Source organism: Bos indicus x Bos taurus, chromosome 22 (genome assembly GCF_003369695.1).
Source record: "Bos indicus x Bos taurus breed Angus x Brahman F1 hybrid chromosome 22, Bos_hybrid_MaternalHap_v2.0, whole genome shotgun sequence".
Lineage (NCBI taxonomy): Eukaryota > Metazoa > Chordata > Mammalia > Artiodactyla > Bovidae > Bos > Bos indicus x Bos taurus.
Window position 1 is genome coordinate 50,452,136 of NC_040097.1, and position 22,662 is coordinate 50,474,797.

At 39.8% G+C, this 22,662-nt stretch overlaps 1 protein-coding gene across 26 annotated transcripts in view; it reads right to left on the minus strand.

The window, feature by feature from the left end:
* The window catches only part of LRRFIP2 (LRR binding FLII interacting protein 2), a 109,920-nt gene that overhangs the window by 73,548 nt on the left and 13,710 nt on the right, over positions 1-22,662 (minus strand). For 25 of the 26 annotated variants that reach the window (XM_027522957.1, XM_027522955.1, XM_027522953.1 and 22 more), the window contains exon 2: positions 11,484-11,627. In XM_027522957.1, the coding sequence (XP_027378758.1) occupies positions 11,484-11,573 (90 nt within the window). In that variant the 5' untranslated portion in view covers positions 11,574-11,627. Of the gene's footprint in view, positions 1-11,483; positions 11,628-22,662 lie in introns of those variants that run through there. The other variant, XM_027522956.1, reaches the window with a different exon arrangement.

Here is a 22,662-nt window from a genome sequence, read left to right on the forward strand (position 1 = left end):
CTTTGCGACCCCAGGAAGCCCGCCAAGCTTCTCTGTCCATGGGATTTCCCAGGCAAGAATACTGGAGTGGGCTACCATTTCCTTCTCCAGGGGATCTTCCTGATCCAGGGATCAAACCTGGGTCTCCTGCATTGCAGGTAGATTCTTTACCATCTGAGTTATTTAGGCATTTACAGACTATGCTTTAATTTCAAGAAATCTGAAATACAAAATTATACAAAGTGAAACTGTCAAGGAAAATGACTAATTCAGGTAGCTAGGTCTCAAGAGTTTACTGTGCTTAATTTTGTTTATTCTTCCATGACACTCATGCCAAAAGAACACTGAAAGACAAGCTGAGACATAATATTTATTGTGTTGCTACGGTTTCCAAATTAACAAATAAAAACCATTACTCAACTTCCTAGCAACTTCCCTTTAGTAGAAAATCTTGGGTACCATTTTTCTTAATTTGATCTTACAGTATCAACCTTTTTTTTTTTAAAGCGTTTGGTAGTTGAAAACCAACTATATAAACTTTCCTGGGCATAAATAACAATATTAGATAAAATCTAAGGAATTTTAATCCATTTTCTTCTGATGTCTAACAACTGTATCTTCCTTTTATTCAGAAATCGTCTGACGGCAAAATATTCTTTCAGAATGAGAGAAGAAATTTAAGACTACAAACTTTATTACTGAGGTTTGAATACAATCTAACAAATAGATAGCACAGGAAAGCTGAAACTTTGGCTCAGCAATGACATGTCTTGCCAAAGGAAAATGTGATTCACAGTCCCAGCAGAAATACTCTGTGTGTGTCTTGGGGGCTGGGGGTGGGGGTTGCTAGTAATGACTTTATATTTAGGACAATGATACTGTGCTATCTGAATTTTTTCTCCAAATGCCTATAAGTCACAGGAATGGTGAAGATAATGACAATGAATTTTATACCAAACATATTTTAGTCATACTGGCACAAAACTTCAGGCCCAGTAATCCTCCTTTAATTCTGGTTGGAGGGACAACTCCAGGAACAGTGAGACATGAAGAGGAACGTTGGCCATCACAGAGCCAGGGCTCTGGATTGCAGAGGGAGGGCTGCCCCAATCACATGGGCCCCTCCCTTTGCCTTCATTTCAGTGGGTCAATGAGGACAAAAATGAAGACAGGTGCGTTCATGCACTAATGGCACTGGAAAGATTCCTAACTGACTAAAAGTGACAACTCTGTCAAAGCATCTGTTGAATAAAAACATTAAGTACAGGACTTCCCTGGTGGTTAAAGATTCTGCCTGCCAATGTAGAGGAAATGAGTTCCATCCCTGGTCTGGGAAGATCCCACAGGCCGCAGAGCCACTAACCCTGTGAGCGCCACAGCTGCTGAAGCCCGTGCACCTAGAGCCCATGCTCTGCAATGAGAGGAGCCACTGCAGTGAGCAGCCTGTGCGCCCCACCGAGAGCAGCCCGTGTGCCCCACCATCAGAGAAAGCCCAGGCAGCAACCAAGACCCAGCACAGCAAAAAGTAAAGCAAAAAACCAGTGACTACAAAGTGGCAGAATTTTTTAAGAAAATCCTTAACTGGGCAGAAATGGAAAGAAAAGCATTCATTTTTCATAGCTCTGAAAAGTTAACTCATATTTCATAATCTTTTTTGTGTACCACCACTGAGCGTATTAAAGAAGAGTAATTCTGCCTTCTGTGGAGTTAACTTTTCAGACAAATCCAATTGGGACAGAACAATCTGAACCAAACACAAAAGGATGATCAAAGAAAGTGTCACCATCAGGAAGACTCGAGATATGACCTGGAGTTCTTTAGGGCTCAGCCTGAGGAGTGACTACCCTCAACTCTACACTTTCTCTCTAGACAATCTCATCCACAGCTCATGATTTCAATCACTTTCTACAAGTGCACAAGTCTCAGATGTGTACGTAGAGCCCAGGACCCCTCCTTTGAGCTCCTGACCCAAACCCCCAAACTGCTTCTTCAAAATCTCCACAGACACATTAAATTCCACACAGCCTAACATAAATTTATGGTCTTCCCTCTGCAAACGTCCTCCACACAGTAATGTTGACTACCATCCGACCGGATGCACAACCCCAAGTCCCCCGCCCTGCTACCCAACCACTGCCACTCACTAAGCATCTTCTCTGTCTCCATTCCAACCATCTCCCCCCATCCCACAGTCATCACTTTAGGCTCGGCCACCGCTGGCTCTCATGACTCACCTCCCTGCAACCACTACGGTCTCTTTCTGGTATTATTAATAATAGCATCTCCAACCCACAGGAAAGTCATCTTTTGAAGGCACAAATCTGATCACGTCATACCCCTACACAAAATCCTTCATTTTTCCCCTTTCCTCTTTAGAATGCAGACCAAAATCATATTAGGTTCTCAACCTAAGCCTTACTGACATTTGAACCAGAGAATTCTTTCTTGGCGGGCAACTGTCCTGTGCACTGTGGCATTTTCAGCAATATCCCTGACCTCTCCCGATAAATGCCAGTAGTGACAGGCAAAAACATCCTCATACGTTGCCCACTGTCTTCTGTGGGACAAAGTCACTCGCTGTTGAAGGCCACCAGCCTACATGATCTGGCTCCTGCCTCTCCAGCTACTCTCCTCCTTGCTGTCCATGTCAGGGTTAACAGTGCTATCCTGGAGGCACAACAATTAAGAGTGTAGGAGCCCAAGTGCACTTGTCAGCCCGACCCCTTTCTAGCTATGCGACCTTGAGCAAGTTACCTCACTTCTCCATGCCCTGGATTCACCATGGATAAAATGAGAACAGCAGACCACCCCACAGAGTTATCAAGAGGATTAAGTCTGTTTAAAGGGCTCAGAACAGTGCCTGGTACATAATTAGAGCTCAGCAAAAGTCAGCTGGTGCTATTCCTTGAATTCTCCATATCTTTCGGCCTCAGAAGCTTGTCCCATGTTCTTCCCACTGACGGTAAAGCTCTTCCTGGAATCTGACAGCTCCTCCTAAATCATTCCACTCCTTCAAAACTCAACTGAAAGGGCGCTTCCTCAGGGAAGCCTTCCCAAAGCCATCAAACATGTCAAGTCTCCCATCACACTCTTCAATAAAATCATTTACTGTTCACTCAAAGCACTTAGCACGGCTGTAAATAAATATATTATTACGTTTGCTCAATTTTAAGAATACCACTGGTTGTAACATACACCGACAACCACAGCTTTCAAGACAGAAATTACAATATTAAATGTAGACATTAATTTTAGGGTCAATTTTTTCCTCTAGCATCTAAGCTCTACAAGGGAAATGACCACATTAGACCTGTCCATCCCATGTCCTTACCTAACACAGCACCTATGAGAGTAGATGCCCAATAAACATTTACTAAATGAATGACACTCAAAATTCATGTTTCTAAAAAAACCCACTTTATTCTTAAATGAAAAATGGTACTAATACCCATAATCATTATTGATTATGGAAATTCTTTGCATTTTAAAAAACTGCTATCCTTGACAAAAGTTTTTTATCCTTAATTCAACACTGCCTAAAAATGAACAGATGACTAGAACAAAACAGCAAAATAACTATGAGGAAATCATTAGCTCTATCAAGCTATCGTGGCTGTTATTCCATAAAACAGTAATACTGGACAGTATTTTTTAAACTAAGCACGGTTCTTCCCTTTGTATCCTTCTTCTCAGTGTGCTAATCCATAATCAAATTTCTGGTTTTCATTACTAGATGGCTGGAATCTACCATTTTAGGCAGCAAAATAATAAAATGCAACCAACTGTCCATCAACAGATAAATGGATAAAGAAAATGCAATACGTACATACAATGGACTATCATTTATCCATAAAAGAAGGAATTAAGTTCTTTAAAATGGAAGAAAAAGAGGAATGAAGTTCTGACACTTGCTACAACATGGATGAATCTTGAAGACATTACGCTAAGGCATTAAGCCAGAAACAAGAGGACAAATATTGTATAATTCCAATTATATGAAATATCTAGAATTAGACAAATTCATAGGGACATAAAGTAAATTAGAGGTTACTAGGAGCTGAAAGGGGGCAAAGGAGTTATTGCTTAATGGTTACAGAACTTCTGTCTGGGGTGATGAAAAGATTTTTGAAATAGACAGTGTTGATGGTTACACATATTTTGACCATAGCCTAAAAATTAGTCATGTAAAAACCATTGAATGGTATGCTTCAAATGAATTACATGTTATGTGAATTATATCTCAATAAAGCTCGTGTTAAAAAATGAAATTCGAACGTTCTAGCAGTGACAAATGGTAAACAGCCATAGAGCTTCCTTTTATCCTTAGTATTACAAATAGGTTTGCACACAGAATATGTATACATGCAAACTCTGCTCAACATGACAGTCTCTCTAACTCCTATAAAAGATCAGTTTCTATGCTTGTCATTGATTCTGTTTTTTAATTTATTTTCTTCTGGCTGTGTCGGGTCTCAGTTGTGGCATGAGGGATCTTTGATCTTTGTTGTGCTTGTAGGATCTTTTTTTTTAAGTTGCAGCACATGTGAACACTTAGCTGCGGCATATGGGATCTAGTTCCCTAACTAGGGATGGAACCCAGGCCCCCTACATTGGGAGTGCAGAGTCTTAGCCACTGGACCGCCAGGTAAGTCACTGTCAATGATTATTTAGATTTAAGAGAATTGTGCAAAATGAGTATGAATTTTGAGGGGGTCCTGAATCTCAAAAGAAATCACAGAATTTTAGAACCGGACAGACTTTCAGATCATCAGGTTCAAAAATAAGCAACATTCTGATGACTTTCATTTGAAGGGAAGTGCAGAAAACATGTTTTCTTCATCATTTCAGCTCTACAACAAGGAAAGGAGTAATATTCCAGGCTTCAGTGATGCTGTAATCAGACTGCCTGCAGACTCTTCAAGACCCTTCTACTTCTCAGAAACACTCACTGTAACACTCACGAAACTGACTGTGGTAAGGCGGCATAACTGGCTTTCATCCTTCCCCGTCCTTCTCCCTTTCAGAGGCTAGCTACCTAAGGGTCCCCAGTTTCACATACTCTGTGCTTTTAGGTAATTTTCACTGACAGGCAACTCTCCAACTGCATTTTCCCCAAACCTGTGGGACAATCAAAGTCACACAAGCAGGAAAGGTAATAAGCATCCCGATAGGCCTTCTGACACCCCGGAGAACCTGCTGGGACCTCCCCCAACACCTGCTCTCACAAGCGCCGTGACAGACGTGCCCTCCCGAGAGAGCAGCAACACACCTACCACAGCACGGCAGGACTTCTAGATCCATCCGCACTCCTCCTTCACAGAGAAGTCTTCAAACATTCCAACATTTTCAAAAATCTATCCAGGTTTTACAAGATAAAAAGAATCCTGGAGATCGATGGTGATGACGGTTGCACACGTGACTGTATTTAAACCCACAGAACTGCACACTTAAAAATGGTTACCGTGGTCAATCTTATGAGTATTTTATAACAATTTTTAAAACACACTCAGTTCTACATATTAGCACGCAAATTATTCAGTGTGCAGAACACAATCATGCCCCTTTTTCCTTTTCTTCTTCCCTCTAGTTGTCTGATTTGGTGCCAACTGAGATGCATGGAAACTTGAAAAAAAGTAAGCAGGAGGAAAAAGAAGCTATTTTTGTTTATTTATGGCATGTCCTATCTGCCTCAAAAAGCAATTTGAAGTGAGGAAAGACAAATTAAACTCTTAAGATTAAACTTTAAAAAAAAGATTAAGCTATTTGTCATTTTCAGTTGTTACGAGGGTTCTGTTAGTTTTTATTCCTAACCCAAGGCATCTGCGTGTGTGTGTGTGTGAAAGGATGATTCTATCAGAGAAAATAAAAATTGGGGGCTATCTATGAATGCCAACCGTTCAACGTACGAATGGACAATAGAGAACTGGCTATTAAAACTTGAAAGAGAAAAAAGAATCACAAAGGATATACGAAAGAATTATTAAGACTGCTAAACCTATTTCCTCTAAAGTTTCACAACAACTACATCACACTTTAGGCATTCATTCTTGCAAATAAAGTCTTGAAACTTAAAAGTAAAAACTAGTCCTTTTAAGTTTCAGGTTTAAGCTGACCAGATCATTAGAGTTGGAATATTCATGTTCAGAGTTCGGAAGACAGAAATGAAAACTAGGAATAGTGGCCTCTTAAACTTTTTATAAAAATAATATTGTAACTTTAAATATAATAACTGGATTAAACTTAGTTATTTCATAGCAAAGTAATAAGGTACAGGGAGGAAACAACCTGTAAGTATAAAAAACTGATCATCCCAGATGGGTTCTTCTGTGTACTTTGCTTCATGGTTCCCATGACTGGCCCAGGAAGGAGTATGTTTGTGTATCTGTATGCGTGTGTGCACATGCATGTGTATCTGTGTGTGTGTGCATTTAAATACAAACCTATAAGCTCACCCTCACAGATTCAGATTTAGCAAGTACGGGGTAAGGCCTGGTAATCTGTATACTGAAAAAGCAACCTGAGAGATTCTGATGACCATGTTTAGAGTACTTATCTTAAATAGTTTTTTGCAAAAGAATATTTTACTTCTTACTTCCTATTTCAACTTATTAAGAAGCAACAAAATAGCCTACTGCAAGTCTAACACCATGGTAAAGTTTACATGTACTATTTAAATGTGACAACAGTTCTATAATACAGGAAAGGAAGGTGAAGTCGCTCAGTCGTGTCCGACTCTTTGCAACCCTGTGGGCTGTAGCCCACCAGGCTCCTCCGTCCATGGGATTCTCCAGGCAAGAATACTGGAGTGGGTTGCCATTTCCTTCTCCAGGGGATCTTCCTGACCCAGGGATCGAACCCAGGTCTCCTGCATTGTGGGCAGATGCTTTAACCTCTGAGCCACCTGGGAAGCCCCTATTATTCCCATTTTACAGTTGAGGAAACTGAAGTACACAGTAGTTACTTAACAAGATTGCTTAACCAGCAATGAGTACAGCCAGAATTCAAAGCCATGCTTGTAACTCTCCAAAGCCCAGCTCTTCTGGAAGTAGTATTATTCGGAAGAATGAACAACAGCTTTAAAAGCTGAGTTTGAGTCCCAGTTTTGATACCTTTCAGACATTAATCGATCAGTTTCATCTGTTTCCTCATTTGTAACTAAGGCTAATAACAACATCTCTCCTGGGCTTACCTGGTGGCTCAGTGGTAAAGAATCTACCTGCCAATGCAGGAGACAAGAGTTCAACCCCTGATCAGGGAAGACCCCACATACTGTGGAGCAACTAAGCCCACGTGCCACAACTTTTAAGCCTGTGCTCTAGAGCCTGCAAGCCGCAACTACTTAAGTCTGCACACCCTGGAGCCTGTGCTCTGCAACAAGAGGCACCACGAGAAGCCCGTGCACTGCAACTAGAGAGTAGCCCTCACTCGCTGCAGCTAGAGAAAAAGCCCTCGCAGCAACAAACACCCAGCACAGCCAAAATTAAATTAAAAAAAAAAAAAAAATTTTTTTAAATGAAGAGTGTCTGTCCACTTGAAATGGCAGCCTTTAAAAAAAAATTCTATCCTAACTTATAGGGTTATTTTGAGAATCAAGATGTGATTTGATTTAAAATCATGAAAAGCTACAGAAAAACAAACTATTAATGGAGAAGATAGAGAACACTAAAAACAGCATGGCACAGACTTCATTTGAAATTTGTTATTTGAATCCAAGTTCTGCTATTTCCTAGCTGTGTGACCTTAGGGAAGTTACTTGTCTTTTCTGTGCAATCATTTCTTCATCTGTAAAATGGAGACTATAATAGAACCAATTTCACAATTCTGTGGAGATTAAATGAATTCAGTTCAATTCAGTTGCTCAGTCGTGTCCAACTCTTTGCAACCCCATGGACAGCAGCATGCCAGGCCTCCCTGTCCATTACCAACTCATGTCCATCGAGTTGGTGATGCCATCCAACCATCTCATCCTCTGTTGTCCCCTTCTCCTCACGCCTTCAATCTTGCCCAGCATCAGGGTCTTTTCAAATGAGTCAGTTCTTCACATCAGGTGGCCAAAGTATTAGAGTTTCAGCTTCAGCCTCAGTCCTTCCAATGAATATTCAGGACCGATCTCCTCTAGGATAGACTGGTTGGATCTCCTTGTAGTCTAAGGGACTCTCAAGAGTCTTCTCCAACACCACAGTTCAAAAGCATCAATTCTTCAGTGCTCAGCTTTCTTCACAGTCCAACTCTCACATCCATACATGACCACAGGAAAAACCATAGCCTTGACTAGACGGATCTTTGTTGACAAAGTAATGTCTCTGCTTTTGAATATAGTGTCTAGGTTGGTCATAACTTTCCTTCCAAGGAGTAAGCGTCTTTTAATTTCATGGCTGCAGTCACCATCTGCTGTGATTTTAGAGGCCCCCAAAATAAAGTTCATTTTAAATGCTTAGAAAAGTATTTGTCACATAGTAAGCACTCAATGGGAAAGACTAGGAATCTCTTTAAGAAAATCAGAGATACCGAAGGAACATTTCATGCAAAGATGGGCTCGATAAAGGACAGAAATGGTATGGACCTAACAGAAGCAGAAGATATTAAGAAGAGATGGCAAGAATACACAGAAGAACTGTACAAAAAAGATCTTCATGACCCAGATAATCACGATGGTGTGATCACTCACCTAGAGCCAGACATCCTGGAATATGAAGTCAAGTGGGCCTTAGAAAGCATCACTACAAACAAAGCTAGTGGAGGTGATGGAATTCCAGTTGAGCTATTCCAAATCCTGAAAGATGATGCTGTGAAAGTGCTGCACTCAATATGCCAGAAAATGTGGAAAATTCAGCAGTGGCCACAGGACTGGAAAAGGTCCATTTGCATTCCAATCCCAAAGAAAGGCAATGCCAAAGAATGCTCAAACTACCGCACAATTGCACTCATCTCACATGCTAGTAAAGTAATGCTCAAAATTCTCCAAGCCAGGCTTCAGCAATATGTGAACTGTGAACTTCCTGATGTTCAAGCTGGTTTTAGAAAAGGCAGAGGAACCAGTGATCAAATTGCCAACATCCACTGGATCATGGAAAAAGCAAGAGAGTTCCAGAAAAACATCTATTTCTGCTTTATTGACTATGCCAAAGCCTTTGACTGTGTGGATCACAAGAAACTGTGGAAAATTCTTCAAGAGATGGGAATACCAGACCACCTGATCTGCCTCTTGAGAAATTTGTATGCAGGTCAGGAAGCAGCAGTTAGAACTGGATATGGAACAACAGACTGGTTCCAAATAGGAAAAAGAGTTCGTCAAGGCTGTATATTGTCACCCTGTTTATTTAACTTATATGCAGAGTACATCATGAGAAACGCTGGGCTGGAAGAAACACAAGCTGGAATCAAGATTGCCGGGAGAAATATCAATAATCTCAGATATGCAGATGACACCACCCTTATGGCAGAAAGTGAAGAAGAACTAAAAAGCCTCTTGATGAAAGTGAAAGTGGAGAGTGAAAACGTTGGAAAACGAAGATCATGGCATCCAGTCCCACCACTTCATGGGAAATAGATGGGGAAACAGTGGAAACAGCGTCAGACTTTATTTTTCTGGGCTCCAAAATCACTGCAGATGGTGACTGCAGCCATGAAATTAAAAGACGCTTACTCCTTGGAAGGAAAGTTATGACCAACCTAGATAGCATATTCAAAAGCAGAGACATTACTTTGCCAACAAAGGTTCGTCTAGTCAAGGCTATGGTTTTTCCTGTGGTCATGTATGGATGTGAGAGTTGGACTGTGAAGAAGGCTGAGCGCCGAAGAATTGATGCTTTTGAACTGTGGTGTTGGAGAAGACTCTTGAGAGTCCCTTGGACTGCAAGGAGATCCAACCAGTCCATTCTGAAGGAGATCAGCCCTGGGATTTCTTTGGAAGGAATGATGCTAAAGCTGAAACTCCAGTACTTTGGCCACCTCATGCGAAGAGTTGACTCACTGGAAAAGACTCTGATGCTGGGAGGGATTGGGGGCAGGAGGAGAAGAGGATGACAGAGGATGAGATGGCTGGATGGCATCACTGACTCGATGGGCGTGGGTCTGAGTGAACTCCCGGAGTTGGTGATGGACAGGGAGGCCTGGCGTGCTGCGATTCATGGGGTTGCAAAGAGTTGGACACGACTGAGCGACTGATCTGATCTGATCTGAAGCACTCAAGGGTTAGATGCTTGAATGATACCCGATTTTGTAAATGAAGCATCATATCCAAAAAAAGAATTAAAATATCTAGTGACAGTACAAAAAGAGCCTAAAACATACTGGGATTTCCTCCCCTTATAGAAATCTGGGTATGTAAATCCCGTGGATTTTGGGATCAAATATTCTGAGTAGTTTCAATTTTCAACTAAACTGTGTGGCTTCCAAAATACTTCATTCAAGTAGATTCTTAAGATCACTGTGAAGTGTTAGCTAATGCTTCAATTTTAAATATCTTTTTCCTTTTTATCTAAAACTATCTCACCAATTTTTAAAAATAATTTTGTTAAGGTATTATCACAGTTTTGTTATCAGATTTTAGAGAACTTCCCTCTGCCTCAAATATCCTCCTACAAAATTTGACTTTTAATTCAAAAGCTAAGTAGCTTACAAAAGGAAAAACGTAACAATGAGCTAAATGCGAAAAAAGTCTGTGTGATATGTCAAAAGGAAACAGCACTAGTTTTACATGAGTTATTTACTAAGAATAACGAAGAGGAAGTGATGAGGGAACAATTCGCACCCAAAGAATACAATCTGAAAATGCTCTAAGTGCTTCTTCTACCAGGTTAGTATATGATCAGGTCTGCAACTGCAGACAGAGTCTGAAATCAAGTTGGCTCCTCACTGAGAAATCACAGCTGGGAGTTATCCAACATGTCCAATATGCAGCAGGAAATGCTGCCAGAGATCTAATAGGTGACACTCCTTTCCTTTTTGTCCTTTTTTCTGAGTTGTCAACAAACCAAAACAAAAATGCTCCAGAAGCTCTATTACTAGCTAAAAGTTAAACACAAAAATTCCATTGGAGTTATTTAAAAAACTGCTAAGATGCTGAATCTGACCAGACACCAAATAAGGTCTGTTTCTGTCAACAATTATACTGTGCTTCCTGGAATATATTAACGGTAGAGTCCAAATGAGCATTTCTACAATATAGCTATCTATCGTATCTTCAACATTCTAATTACCTTAAGCTTCAATAATGAAGATTAATTATAAATTTCAAAACATTAGGACAAGTCCCTGGAGGTCAACTAAACCACAAAAATAAAATGAAAAATTAATTTTACATAACTTGAATAAATACCCAAGTAAAGAGATAGTAACTGCATTTTATTCTAGTACAATATTTTGGAGGCTGTATTTAACATCTAATTCACAGCAAACATTCTAAACTGGCTCAATGAATGACTCTCTGTATTTCTCCCCCCAGCACCTTTACAGCATTCTCTTTCGTACAACTCAGTGTGCGAGGGGTTTTCTAGACATACCTCTCTGGCAATGTTACTCAAAGCTTCATCTTCTGCAGAAAATCGGTCTTTCACAGGTGTCCTTTTCCTTCCAGAACCAGGAGTCCCCATCTTGTCTTCTAAACAGTCTTTAAACAATGAAATGTGACTTCACTGTTTTCAGCCCTGAAATAAAAAAGAAACAGAATAATTTAGGATGTTTCTCTTTATATAGTTTTAATACTCATTTATACTTTTAACAACGAGAAACTATATGTATCAATTACTGAAATTAGTCACCACTTTGTCTTCCACCATCAGTTTTTTCCCAAATATATTTTAGAATATTTAAATTTATACTAATTACTAAACCTTCTATGCTTTTCACCATATTATCCACAGCAATCTATGAGAACATATTATATTAGCTTCAGAAAACTGCGAACAGTAATAATTTTACTTAACAGTTTAAAATTACTAGAGCTATTTCTAAAATCTATTTCCATTCTAGAAAGAAAAAAACATTTCACAGAAGTCATTCAGCCTAAGACTTTGAGAGCACATATTCAACAAAGTTTAATACAGAGCCTTAAAGCTACAAAGGCAAGTTGGCTTTTAGTGTAAATCAAGAAACAATTCCACTTAAACCACCGTTGTTGTATAGTGGCTAAGTTGTGACCAACTGCAACCCCACAGACTAGAGCCCGCCCGGTTCCTTTGTCAATGGGATTTTATAGGCAGAAATACTGGAGTGGGTTGCCATTTCCTTCTCCACGAGATACTCCTGACCCAGGGATCGAACCTGCGCCTCCTGCATTGGCAGGTGGATTCTTTACCACTAAGCCACCACGGAAGTTACCACATTAAAAAAAAATGTTTATTATTCTGCAATTAGCAATAAACATCAACATTTGTTGTTCAGTCTTTAAGTTGGGTCCAACTCTTTGCGATCCCACAGACTGCAGCATGCTAGGCTTCCCTGTCCTTCACTTTCTCCTGGAGTTTGCTCAAACTCATGTCCATTGAGTCAGTGATAACTATCTAACCATCTCATCCTCTGCTGCCTCCTTCTCCTTTTGCCTTCAATCTTTCCCAGCATCAGGGTCTTTTCCAATGAGTTGGCTCCTCGCATCAGGTGGCTAAAGTACTGGAGCTTCAGCATCAGTCCTTCCAATGAATATTTAAGGTTGATTTCCTTTAGGATTGACTGGCTTGATCTCCCTGCTGTCCAAGGGACTCTCAAGAGTCTTCCCCAGCACCATAATTCAAAAGCATCAATTCTTCAGCACTCAGCCTTCTTTACAGTCCAACTCTCACATCTGTATATGACTACTGGAAAAATCGTATTTTTGACTATATGGACATTTTGTCAGCAAGATGATGTCTCTGCTTTTCAATACATTGCCTATGTTTGTCATAGCTTTCCTTTCAAGGAGCAAGCATCTTTTAATTCTGTGGCTGCAGCCACTGTCTGCAGTGATTCTGGAGCCCAAGAAAATAAAGTCTGTCACTGTTTCCAATTTTTCTCCTTCTATTTGCCATGAAGTGATGGGACCAGATGCCATGATCTTAGTTTTCTCAATGTTGAGTTTTAAGCCAGCTTTTTCACTTTTGCCCTTCATGGATCACGGTCTTGTTGTGGCAAAGGCGCTTGCGTAACTAAATGAAACTGTGAGCCATGCCGTGTAGGGCCACCCAAGACGGATGGATCATAGTCGAGCATTCTGACAAAACGTGGTCAACTGGAGGAGAGAATGGTAAACCGCTCCAGTGTTCTTGGCTTGAGAACAACCCCATGAACAGTACGACAACCAACAACGTCTAGGGCAACAAACCCTGAATGCCTGCCATTGCCAGGTAGGTACTATAGGAGGTATTAAAAATACAGTGATGAACAAAACAGTGATGAGATAGGCCAATGACTAAGAATATGTCTATGGGCCTATTATTATTGTTATTATAAAATAGATGCATTTTTACAAAGGAGAGAAGAAAAAAGTCATCTGCTAGGGTTAAATAACAAGGACGATAAAGACCATCTAACCTTTCTAGCACAGGGTATTTGAAATTAAAGACATTAGTGAGAGAATGTATCCCAAATTACATGACTCCTTCTCTCCTATACACATTCCTGGGCATGTAGCTTTTTAAATGAAATATCCATTCGTTTTTTCCTAGCTTTAACAAAATAAACTGGCGAGGGACTTCCCTGGTGGTTCAGTGGTTAAGAATCAGCCTTCTAGAATGCAGAAGACGCAAGTTTGAGCCCTGGAGGACTGGGATCCCACACGCCATGGAACAACTAAGCTCATGAGCCACACTACTGAAGCCCACAGGGCATGACTAGAGCCTGTGCACAGCAACAGAAGATCCTGCGTGCTACAACTAAGACCCGACACAAGCAAACAAAATAAATAATAAATACATAAACCTGCAAAATTTCATTTGATGACAAGCCACAAAGAAAATCTCAAGTAAGTTTGTCCTAATAGAATACACTACTGAATATATTAAAAGTATAAGTGACTTTAATGTATTGGAATGAACTTACTTGATCCAAGCAAAATAAAACAGAACTCATCAATTCATTCTGCCCAAAAAAGTTCTCTCTGATGAAAATTCAGGCCATTCCTAGCTTAGCTGACTCCGTTTTTTTTACTCCTACACAGCTGCCTGTTATCTTTGTCAATCAGAATGAAGACTGATGATAGTTTTATGATTCTGCCATAGAAAATATACCTCTATACAAGAAAGTCCATGCAGTCCATGGAGTTGCAAAGAGTCTGACATGACTGAGCATCTGAACTGATACAAGAAAAGGTTCATTTAAAAGGAAACAGAAGAAAAAAAAATAAGAATGTATATTGGAAGGCAGCACATGATTAAATCCTAGCCACCAATCAAGACAATTTCTGGAAAGCACAGACGGTTTTTTTTTTCCCCAGAAATATGCCATCATTCTTAGCCTCAACACCATTTTAAAGATCATTCACTTGTTTAATAGTAATGCTGTATAAACACCAGTCACCCACTGAGAGAAAAGCAGCATGCAACAGAAGGTTCTTTTTCAGAGTGGAGTGACAATTTAGCTGATGCTCTCTGGGATCATCCAATATTTGCCCTTCAGCCAACTTTCCAAGGACTCACTGAAAGACATTTCATAGAAGTGGGATACAAAACATAGACATTTTCCAATTCCAGATACACAAAAATAATTAGAGAAGAAAAAAAGATTTGGCTGGAACTGTAGCAAAGTTTAACAGTAGTTTTGTTAGAAGAGTGTTTTTTCTTCTTGATTCTCTAAAACTTCAATAGTATTGGGGGGAAAGAGATGCATTTAAAAATAAAAGCTTTCATATCAGAGAATAAACTGGCCCCAAAGTGGATTGCACCCAAATCAGGCCCAATATGCTACCCAGCTGAGACACGCTGTCTGACACCACCACCAGTGGCATGCTTTTGAATAGAGGATTTCTTTCTCCTCTTTTCCCATAATCCATTTTCCTTCTTTCTCAACTAATACACTGCCTTAGACCTTAGAGCTGCCAGGATATTCCTTAGCACACAGATTTAAATAATTATCTTTGCTAGGGGGCTTCCCTAGTGGCTCAGTGGTAAAGAATCCACCTGCCAATGCAGGGGACATGGGTTCGAGCCCTGATCCAGGAAGATCCCCACATGCCATGGAGTATCTAAGCCCACGCGTCCTAACTACTGAAGCCCGAGCACCCTAGAGCCTGTGCTCTGCAACAAGAAAAGCCACTGCGATGAGAAGCCAGTGCACTGCAACGAAGACCCAGCACCACCAAAAATAAATAAACAAAAAAATTTTTTTAAGAATTATCTTTTCTTAAAAATGCCTAAAAACCAAAACTGTTTCAACAAGCTCCAGGCTAAGCCACCCTGAGAGAAAGATGACAGCGAAAAGGACGGAGGCGCAGGATCACAGGGAGGAAGCGGAGACGACTTCCTGTCTCCCGTGTCCTCTGAGACCCATCTACAAGGGCACCCAGGGGTTCTCACGCATAACTGGCCAGATCCCGCCACCTTTTTCACCTGCACGTGAGGCAGATCAGTCATTACCTATTTGAAAAAACAATTGAGGGCTTTTGAAAAAATTACATTGTTTGTATTCTGTAAGGAGACATCCTTACTGACATTAGAAAAAAGTAAGGTTTTCAGTTCCTATGTAACCATCTTCTAATAACTCTAGAAGAGTCTACATCACCGACAGGGGGAAACCTTAAAAGAAATAAGATTTCTGGCATAGACAATAGAAAACTACTTTCAATGAAATGACAAAATTAAAGATAGACTCGAAGGTGACCTCAAATAAATTATTTCCAGTTTCGGATTCTAAAGTAAATTTCTATTCCAAGGAGGTTTTCTCAAGAACAGTTTTCTTTGGGAGCCATGTTAATTTCTTCCAGCTTTTCCTTAGTGCTATCAACCAAACCCAGAGCTAAACCTTTACACCCCCTGACAAGAACAAAACTGCCTGCATTTTTGTGAACTCCTTTATCCAATGTCAAGTTGATTTTCTCCAGATGGTTTTGTCATTAAGTATTTGTCTACCTAAAGGAAAGAAAGGGTGCTGTGAAATATAAATCTTCCAAAACAGATATATCAATAAGGCTTTCTCTTCTCCAATAAGCTTCTCATGCAATACATTTCTGAAAAATAGGCATTTTGCCACATTAAGTGGCATTTCAATCATGATACGGTTCACTTTTATGAGAACAGAATATCAGTGTGTCATATGCTAAATATAGCACACTTAGATAGTTCTGTCTGGATCCTGATGGGTACAGTTCCCTTATATTGTAAGTATTATATTTCATCATAGAAAATTCAACATACTGGTGTTAAGTCTTTTGTGTCAGCATTGCCATTACAGGTAACCCAAGTCCATACAATAAAACATTTGGTAGTTACTTATAAGCAAATCCCAGGATCCAGAATGGCAGCTGAACTGTAATTAGAGCGACTGGAGCTGCTGCCACTGGATAAGATTTAAATCGAGAGGCTCTGAGCTGGTTGCATGACCAGTTGCTGCTCTGCTCTTCCCGCTGCCTACGCCTTCTTTTCTTCACCCAAAGAGCAGAAATAACAACTGTCTACACTCTCTGACATGGCTAATGTGAGGCTCAAGTGAGTTAAGATAAATGCAAGCACTTAGCAGACAAAATGTTTCAAGTGTCTTGAACTAACCAGCTCTTTTACATATTTAGCTTATGAAGCTGACAAAAGGGCATTCCTAGCCTTTCTTTAAAATTTTTTATTTTTAACTAAACAAAAGTATCCTCAAAATTGCTTCTACCAGTATGCTTCTTGTGATATCGCTGGCCATGCTAAAAAAACATTTTAAGGTACTCTGTGGTATTCAAAGTCTTTTTTGGAAAATCTGAATGAATACACAAGTTCAGAGGTATAACTGTATAATGCGTGTTAGTCACCTTATTAGAACACAAATTGACTTAGAAAGACAAAGGTCTTTAAATGGTACACTTAAGATCTGTGCGTATATCTCTATGTAAATTCCACCTCAAAAGAAAAGGACCTTCAAACAAATACTGAACTCTAGTCAATGATGCACATACTGAAACATTTCGAGTTGAAGTATACTGATACCTTCTACTTATTTTGAAATGCATCCGAAAATAAAAAGGAATAATGGATAAGAGGAGAATGGAGAAAGAACTACATGGGTGACAACATACAATAAAATATTAATCGTAGAATCCAGGTGGTAGGTACAAGAGTGTTCACAGACCTCTGTCAACTTTTTTTTTTAAGCTGTGCCACGCAGCTTGCAAGATCTTAGTTCCCTGACCAGAAATCAAACCTGGGCCCTGCAGTGAAAGTGTGGAGTCCTAACTACTAGACCACCAGGGAGTTCCCTCAACTTTTTTGTATGTTTGAGATTTTTTATAATAAAATGCTGGGAAAAAAGTAACTGGTTGACAAAGGTAGATGACTACATGAACAAAAGGCATGGCAACTGGGAATTGCAATTAAAAAATCTTGATTTGAAATAAAAAGGAAGGCAGAGGTAATCGCAGTATAGAAGAATACCAGTAGTTACACACACATTAGGAAGATTATGGGGAAAGGAGAGAACATGAATTCCTGGACTAAAAGAGAAAAAAAAAGAGGAGGAGGGGGAAGGGCACAAAGAGCAGGGGGAGGAGAGGGGGAAAGAAGAAAAGAAAAAAGCAAGCAAGGAAGGGAGGGAGGGATTGCAGAGACATCAATTCTGAAATATCTAGATGAGACCATTACACAGAACCCACAAAAGCAACAAAAGGAACACCCAGAACTTGAGGCAGAGTAAAAAATGAAAAATACATATATGAGGCAAAACTGGACGGCCTGGCAGGACAAAGATAGATAGATACTAAATACAAACTAAATCTCAGGAAAAGTATCAGAACCTATAATGGTTAATTTAAACTCATCTTTTATAAAATACAATGCCTATAAAAGGTCAAAGACTTGTATAGTCACATCTCCTACTCCCACATTCAGTCCTCCTAAGAATTACCGAAAATGTTTTTTAAAGTCCAATATTTTGAATACATAGTATTCTTATATACCCAATACAACCAATAATCTTTCCATTTCCTCTTTTCATAAGAGTACATGCCAGGGGTGAACTTCCTTCCTTGCTAACAATGTTATTCAATAAATGAACTCTAATGGGCTGTACAGAGAAGGCAATGGCACCCCACTCCAGTACTCTTGCCTGGAAAATCCCATGGGCAGAGGAGCCTGGTGGGCTGCAGTTCATGGGGTCGAGAAGAGTCGGACATGACTGAGCGACTTCACTTTCACTTTTCACTTTCATGCATTGGAGAAGGAAATGGCAACTCACTCCAGTGTTCTTGCCTGGAGAATCCCAGGGACAGGGGAGCCTGGTGGGCTGCCGTCTATGGGGTCGCATAGAGTCGGACACGACTGAAGTGACTTAGCAGCAGCACCAATGGGCTGTATGTTAAACATGATTTATAATACTACATCATCAACTGTGCAGAACCTAAATCAGGAAGATGTACTCTTACCAACAACTGCATTCTCAGCTTGTCCTAAGAAGTAAATCATGTTCAAGTAGTACCATTTGAATGGACTCCTTTCCCCACATCTTTAATTATCTCAGAAATGTATGGCCGCATGTTCAGAGACTGAATGGGAAGGAGAGAGAAAATTATATACAATTGAAGATAGGTCCCACTTAAAAGTGTGAAATAAAGCAGAAAATAAGAAAACAGCAGAAGTACTAGGGTTAAAAACAGAAGCTCAGGTGACAAAAAAACCCAAACAAAAGTGATAAAACCCTAAACAAAAGAAAAATGTAGAAGTGTGAAATAAGGATATGATTTTCTAATGTAATATGAAGGAGATTCTAAAATTAGGAAATTTTAATAAAAGAAATCATATACCTTTAATTTTCCCCCTTTCAATGAAGATCTACTGAAAATCTGCAAGGCACTACGTACATACTAATCATTGCCTTGTAAGTGGAAGAAAGAGTACAATAGGAAAATTAAAATCATAAAGAGGTCAGAGAGAATGTAGCTATACCATTTTAATGTATTCTTTCTTTTTTTTAATCAAATAATTAATTTATTTATTGGCCACACTGCAGGGCATGTGGGAACTTAGTTCCCTGACCAGAGATCAAACCCATGCCCCGTGCAGCAGAAGTGAGAGTCTTAACCACTGGATATCAGGAAGTCCTGTCTACATATCCTTTCTCACTATTCAGAGAATGGTGTTCTCTGAGGCACAAAGGTTTTTATTTTGAGGAAGTCAATTCACCTATTTTTTTCTTGTGTTGTAAGACTTTGATGCTGCATAGCTAAGAAAGCACTGTCTACCCCAAGGTGACAAAGATTTACTCCATTTTCTTCTAAGAGTTTTGTAGCTTTAGCTTTTACACAATCCATTCTGAGTTAGTTTTTTTTTTTATATGGTGTGATGCAGGGATCCAACTTCATTCTTTTACATGTGGATATCTACTCTTTCCAATACCATTTGTATGACAGTTCTTTCCCTCCTGAACTGTCTCAGTACCCTTGTTAAAAATAAACTGAATATAAAAGTAAAGGTTTATTTCTGGCCCCACAATTCCATTCCATTGATTAATATGTATATCCTTATGCCAGTATTACACTGTCTTGATTACTGTAGCTTTAAAGTAAGTTTTAAAATTAGGAAGTATGAGCCCTCCAACTTTGTTCCTCTTTGAGACTGTATTGCTGTTCATGACTGTTCTGGGTCCCTTATCTTGCCATACGAATTTTAAGATGAGCATGACTATATTTCTGCACCAAAAATTGAATTCTGCACTGTCCAAGATCAATTTGTACAGCAGTGTCATCTTAACAATATTAATATTCCAAAACATGAACATGGAATGTCTTGCCATTTATACAGATCTTGTTTAATTTCTTTCTCCAATATTTTGTGATTTTCAATGAACAAGTCTTGAACTATTTAAATTTCTTTTCCCATCACAGGGGTCATTTTAAAGATCAAGTAGATATATTGAGTACGTTTTTATAAACTGTAAAATGTTTCAGAAATATAAGGTGTAACTGATGCCAAAAAAAAAAAAAAATTTGAAATCACAATAGCAAAAGAGGTGACAAAGCAAAACTCAGAAGTAAATCCCGTGGCTAAAGTTAATCTCAGTTGAGCCACAAGTGGGTGGGTAGGTGGGTGGGGAGCTGTGTATTTTCAACATAAATCTAACCCTAAATCTAATCCAACGTCAGACCTACATACTTTGTAGGAAGGCATTTTTCTCTATTTCCAATTAACTAGATATGTTCAGTTCAGTTGCTCAGTCGTGTCCGACTGTTTGTGACCCCATTTACTGCAGCACACCAGGCCTCCCTGTCCATCACCAAAGCCCGGAGTTTACTCAAACTCATGTCCATCGAGTTGGTGATGCCATCCAAACATCTCATCCTCTGTTGTCCCCTTCTCCTCACGCCTTCAATCTTGCCCAGCATCAGGGTCTTTTCCAATGAGTCAGTTCTTCGCAACAGGTGACCAAAGTATTGGAGTTTCAGCTTCACCATCAGTACTTCCAATGAATATTCAGGACTCATTTCCTTTAGGATGGACTGGTTGGATCTCCTTGCAGTCCAAGGGACTCTCAAGAATCTTCTCCAACACCACAGTTCAAAAGCATCAATTCTTCAGTACTCAGCTTTCTTTATAGTCCAACTCTCACATCCATACATGACCACTGGAAAAACCATAGCCTTGACCAGACGGACCTTTGTTGGCAAAGTAATGTCTCTGCTTTTTAATATGCTGTCTAGGTTGGTCATAGCTTTTCTTCCAAGGAGCAAGCATCTTTTAATTTAACGGCTGCAGTCACCATCTGCCGTGATTCTGGACCAAAACAAACAAAGTCTCTCACTGTTTCCCCATCTATTTGCCATGAAGTGATGGGACCAGATGCCGTGATCTTAGTTTTCTGAATGTTGAACTTTAAGCCAACTTTTTCACTCTCCTCTTTCACTTTCATCAAGAGGCTCTTTAGTTCTTCTTCACTTTCTGCCATAAGGGTAGTGTCATCTGCATATCTGAGGTTATTGATATTTCTGCCAGCAATCTTGATTCCAGCTTGTGCTTCATCCAGCCTGGCATTTCACATGATGTACTCTGCATATAAGTTAAATAAGCAGGGTGACAATATACAGCCTTGATGTACTCCTTTCCAGATTTGGAACCAGTCTGTTGTTTCATGTCCAGCTCTAACTTTTGCTTCTTGGCCTGCATACAGATTTCTCAAGAGGCAGGTCAGGTGGTCTGGTATTCCCATCTCTTTTCAGAATTTTCCACAGTTTATTGTGATCCACACAGTCAAAGGCTTTGGCAGGGGAGGGAGGTGGGAGGGGGGTTCAGGATGGGGAACATGTGTACGCCCGGGGCGGATTCATGTTGATGTATCCCAAAACCAATACAATATTGTAAAGTAATTAGCCTCCAAGTAAAATAAATAAATTTATATATATAAAAAAAGCAAAAACAAAGGCTTTGGCATAGTCACTAGAACAGAAGTAGATGTTTTTCTGGAACTCTTGCTTTTTTGATGATCCAGCGGATGTTGGCAATTTGATCTCTGGTTCCTCTGGCTTTTCTAAATCTACCTTGAACATCTTGAATTTCACAGTTCATGTATTGTTGAAGCCTGGCTTGGAGAATTTTGAGCCTTTGCTAGTGTGTGAGATGAGCGCAATTGTGCGGTAGTTTGAACATTCTTTGGCATTGCCTTTCTTTGAGAGTGGAATGAAAACTGACCTTTTCCAGTCCCATGGCCACTGCTGAGTTTTCCAAATTTGCTGGCATATTTAGTGGAGCACTTTCAACAGCATCATCTTTTAGGATTTGAAATAGCTCAACTGGAATTCCATCACCTCCACTAGCCTAGTTCGTAGTGATGCTTCCAAAGGCCCATTTGACTTTGCATTCCAGGATGTCTGGCTCTAGGTGAGTAATCACACCATTGTGGTTATCTGGGTCATGAAGATCTTTTTTTGTATAGTTCTGTGTATTCTTACCACCTCTTCTTAATATCTTCTGCTTCTGTTAGGTCCATACCATTTCTGTCCTTTATTGTGCCCATCTTTGCATGAAATGTTCCCTTGGTAGCTCTAATTTTCTTGAAGAAGATCTCTAGTCTTTCCCATTTTATTTTCCTCTATCTCTTTGCACTCATCACTGAGGAAGGCTTTCTTATCTCTCCTTGCTGTTCTTTGCAATTCTGCATTCAAATGGGTATACCTTTCCTTTTCCCCTCTGCCTTTCATCTCTCTTCTTTTCTCAGCTATTTGTGAGGCCTCCCCAGACAGCCACTTTGCCCTTTTGCGTTGCTTTTTCTTGGGGATGGTCTTGATCACTGCCTCCTGTACAATGTCACGGACCTGTCCACAGTTCTTCAGGTACTCTGTCTATCAGATCTAATCCTAGGTATGAAGCAACAGTAAAAAGAACTACCTGTCCTCCTACTAAACTTACAAGGGTGTGTTTTCTTTTTGAAATATGTGTAATTATAACTGAAATACTTTCATGAAAAAAAGTAAAAATCAAAATATGATAGAAGAATAGGATATCTGCCACTGATAATAAAATAGAAGGGATCAGAATTAAGTCCCAAAGAGGGGGGTAATTAGCTTTAGACTTTAGTTTCTCCTTCTGACTGGGA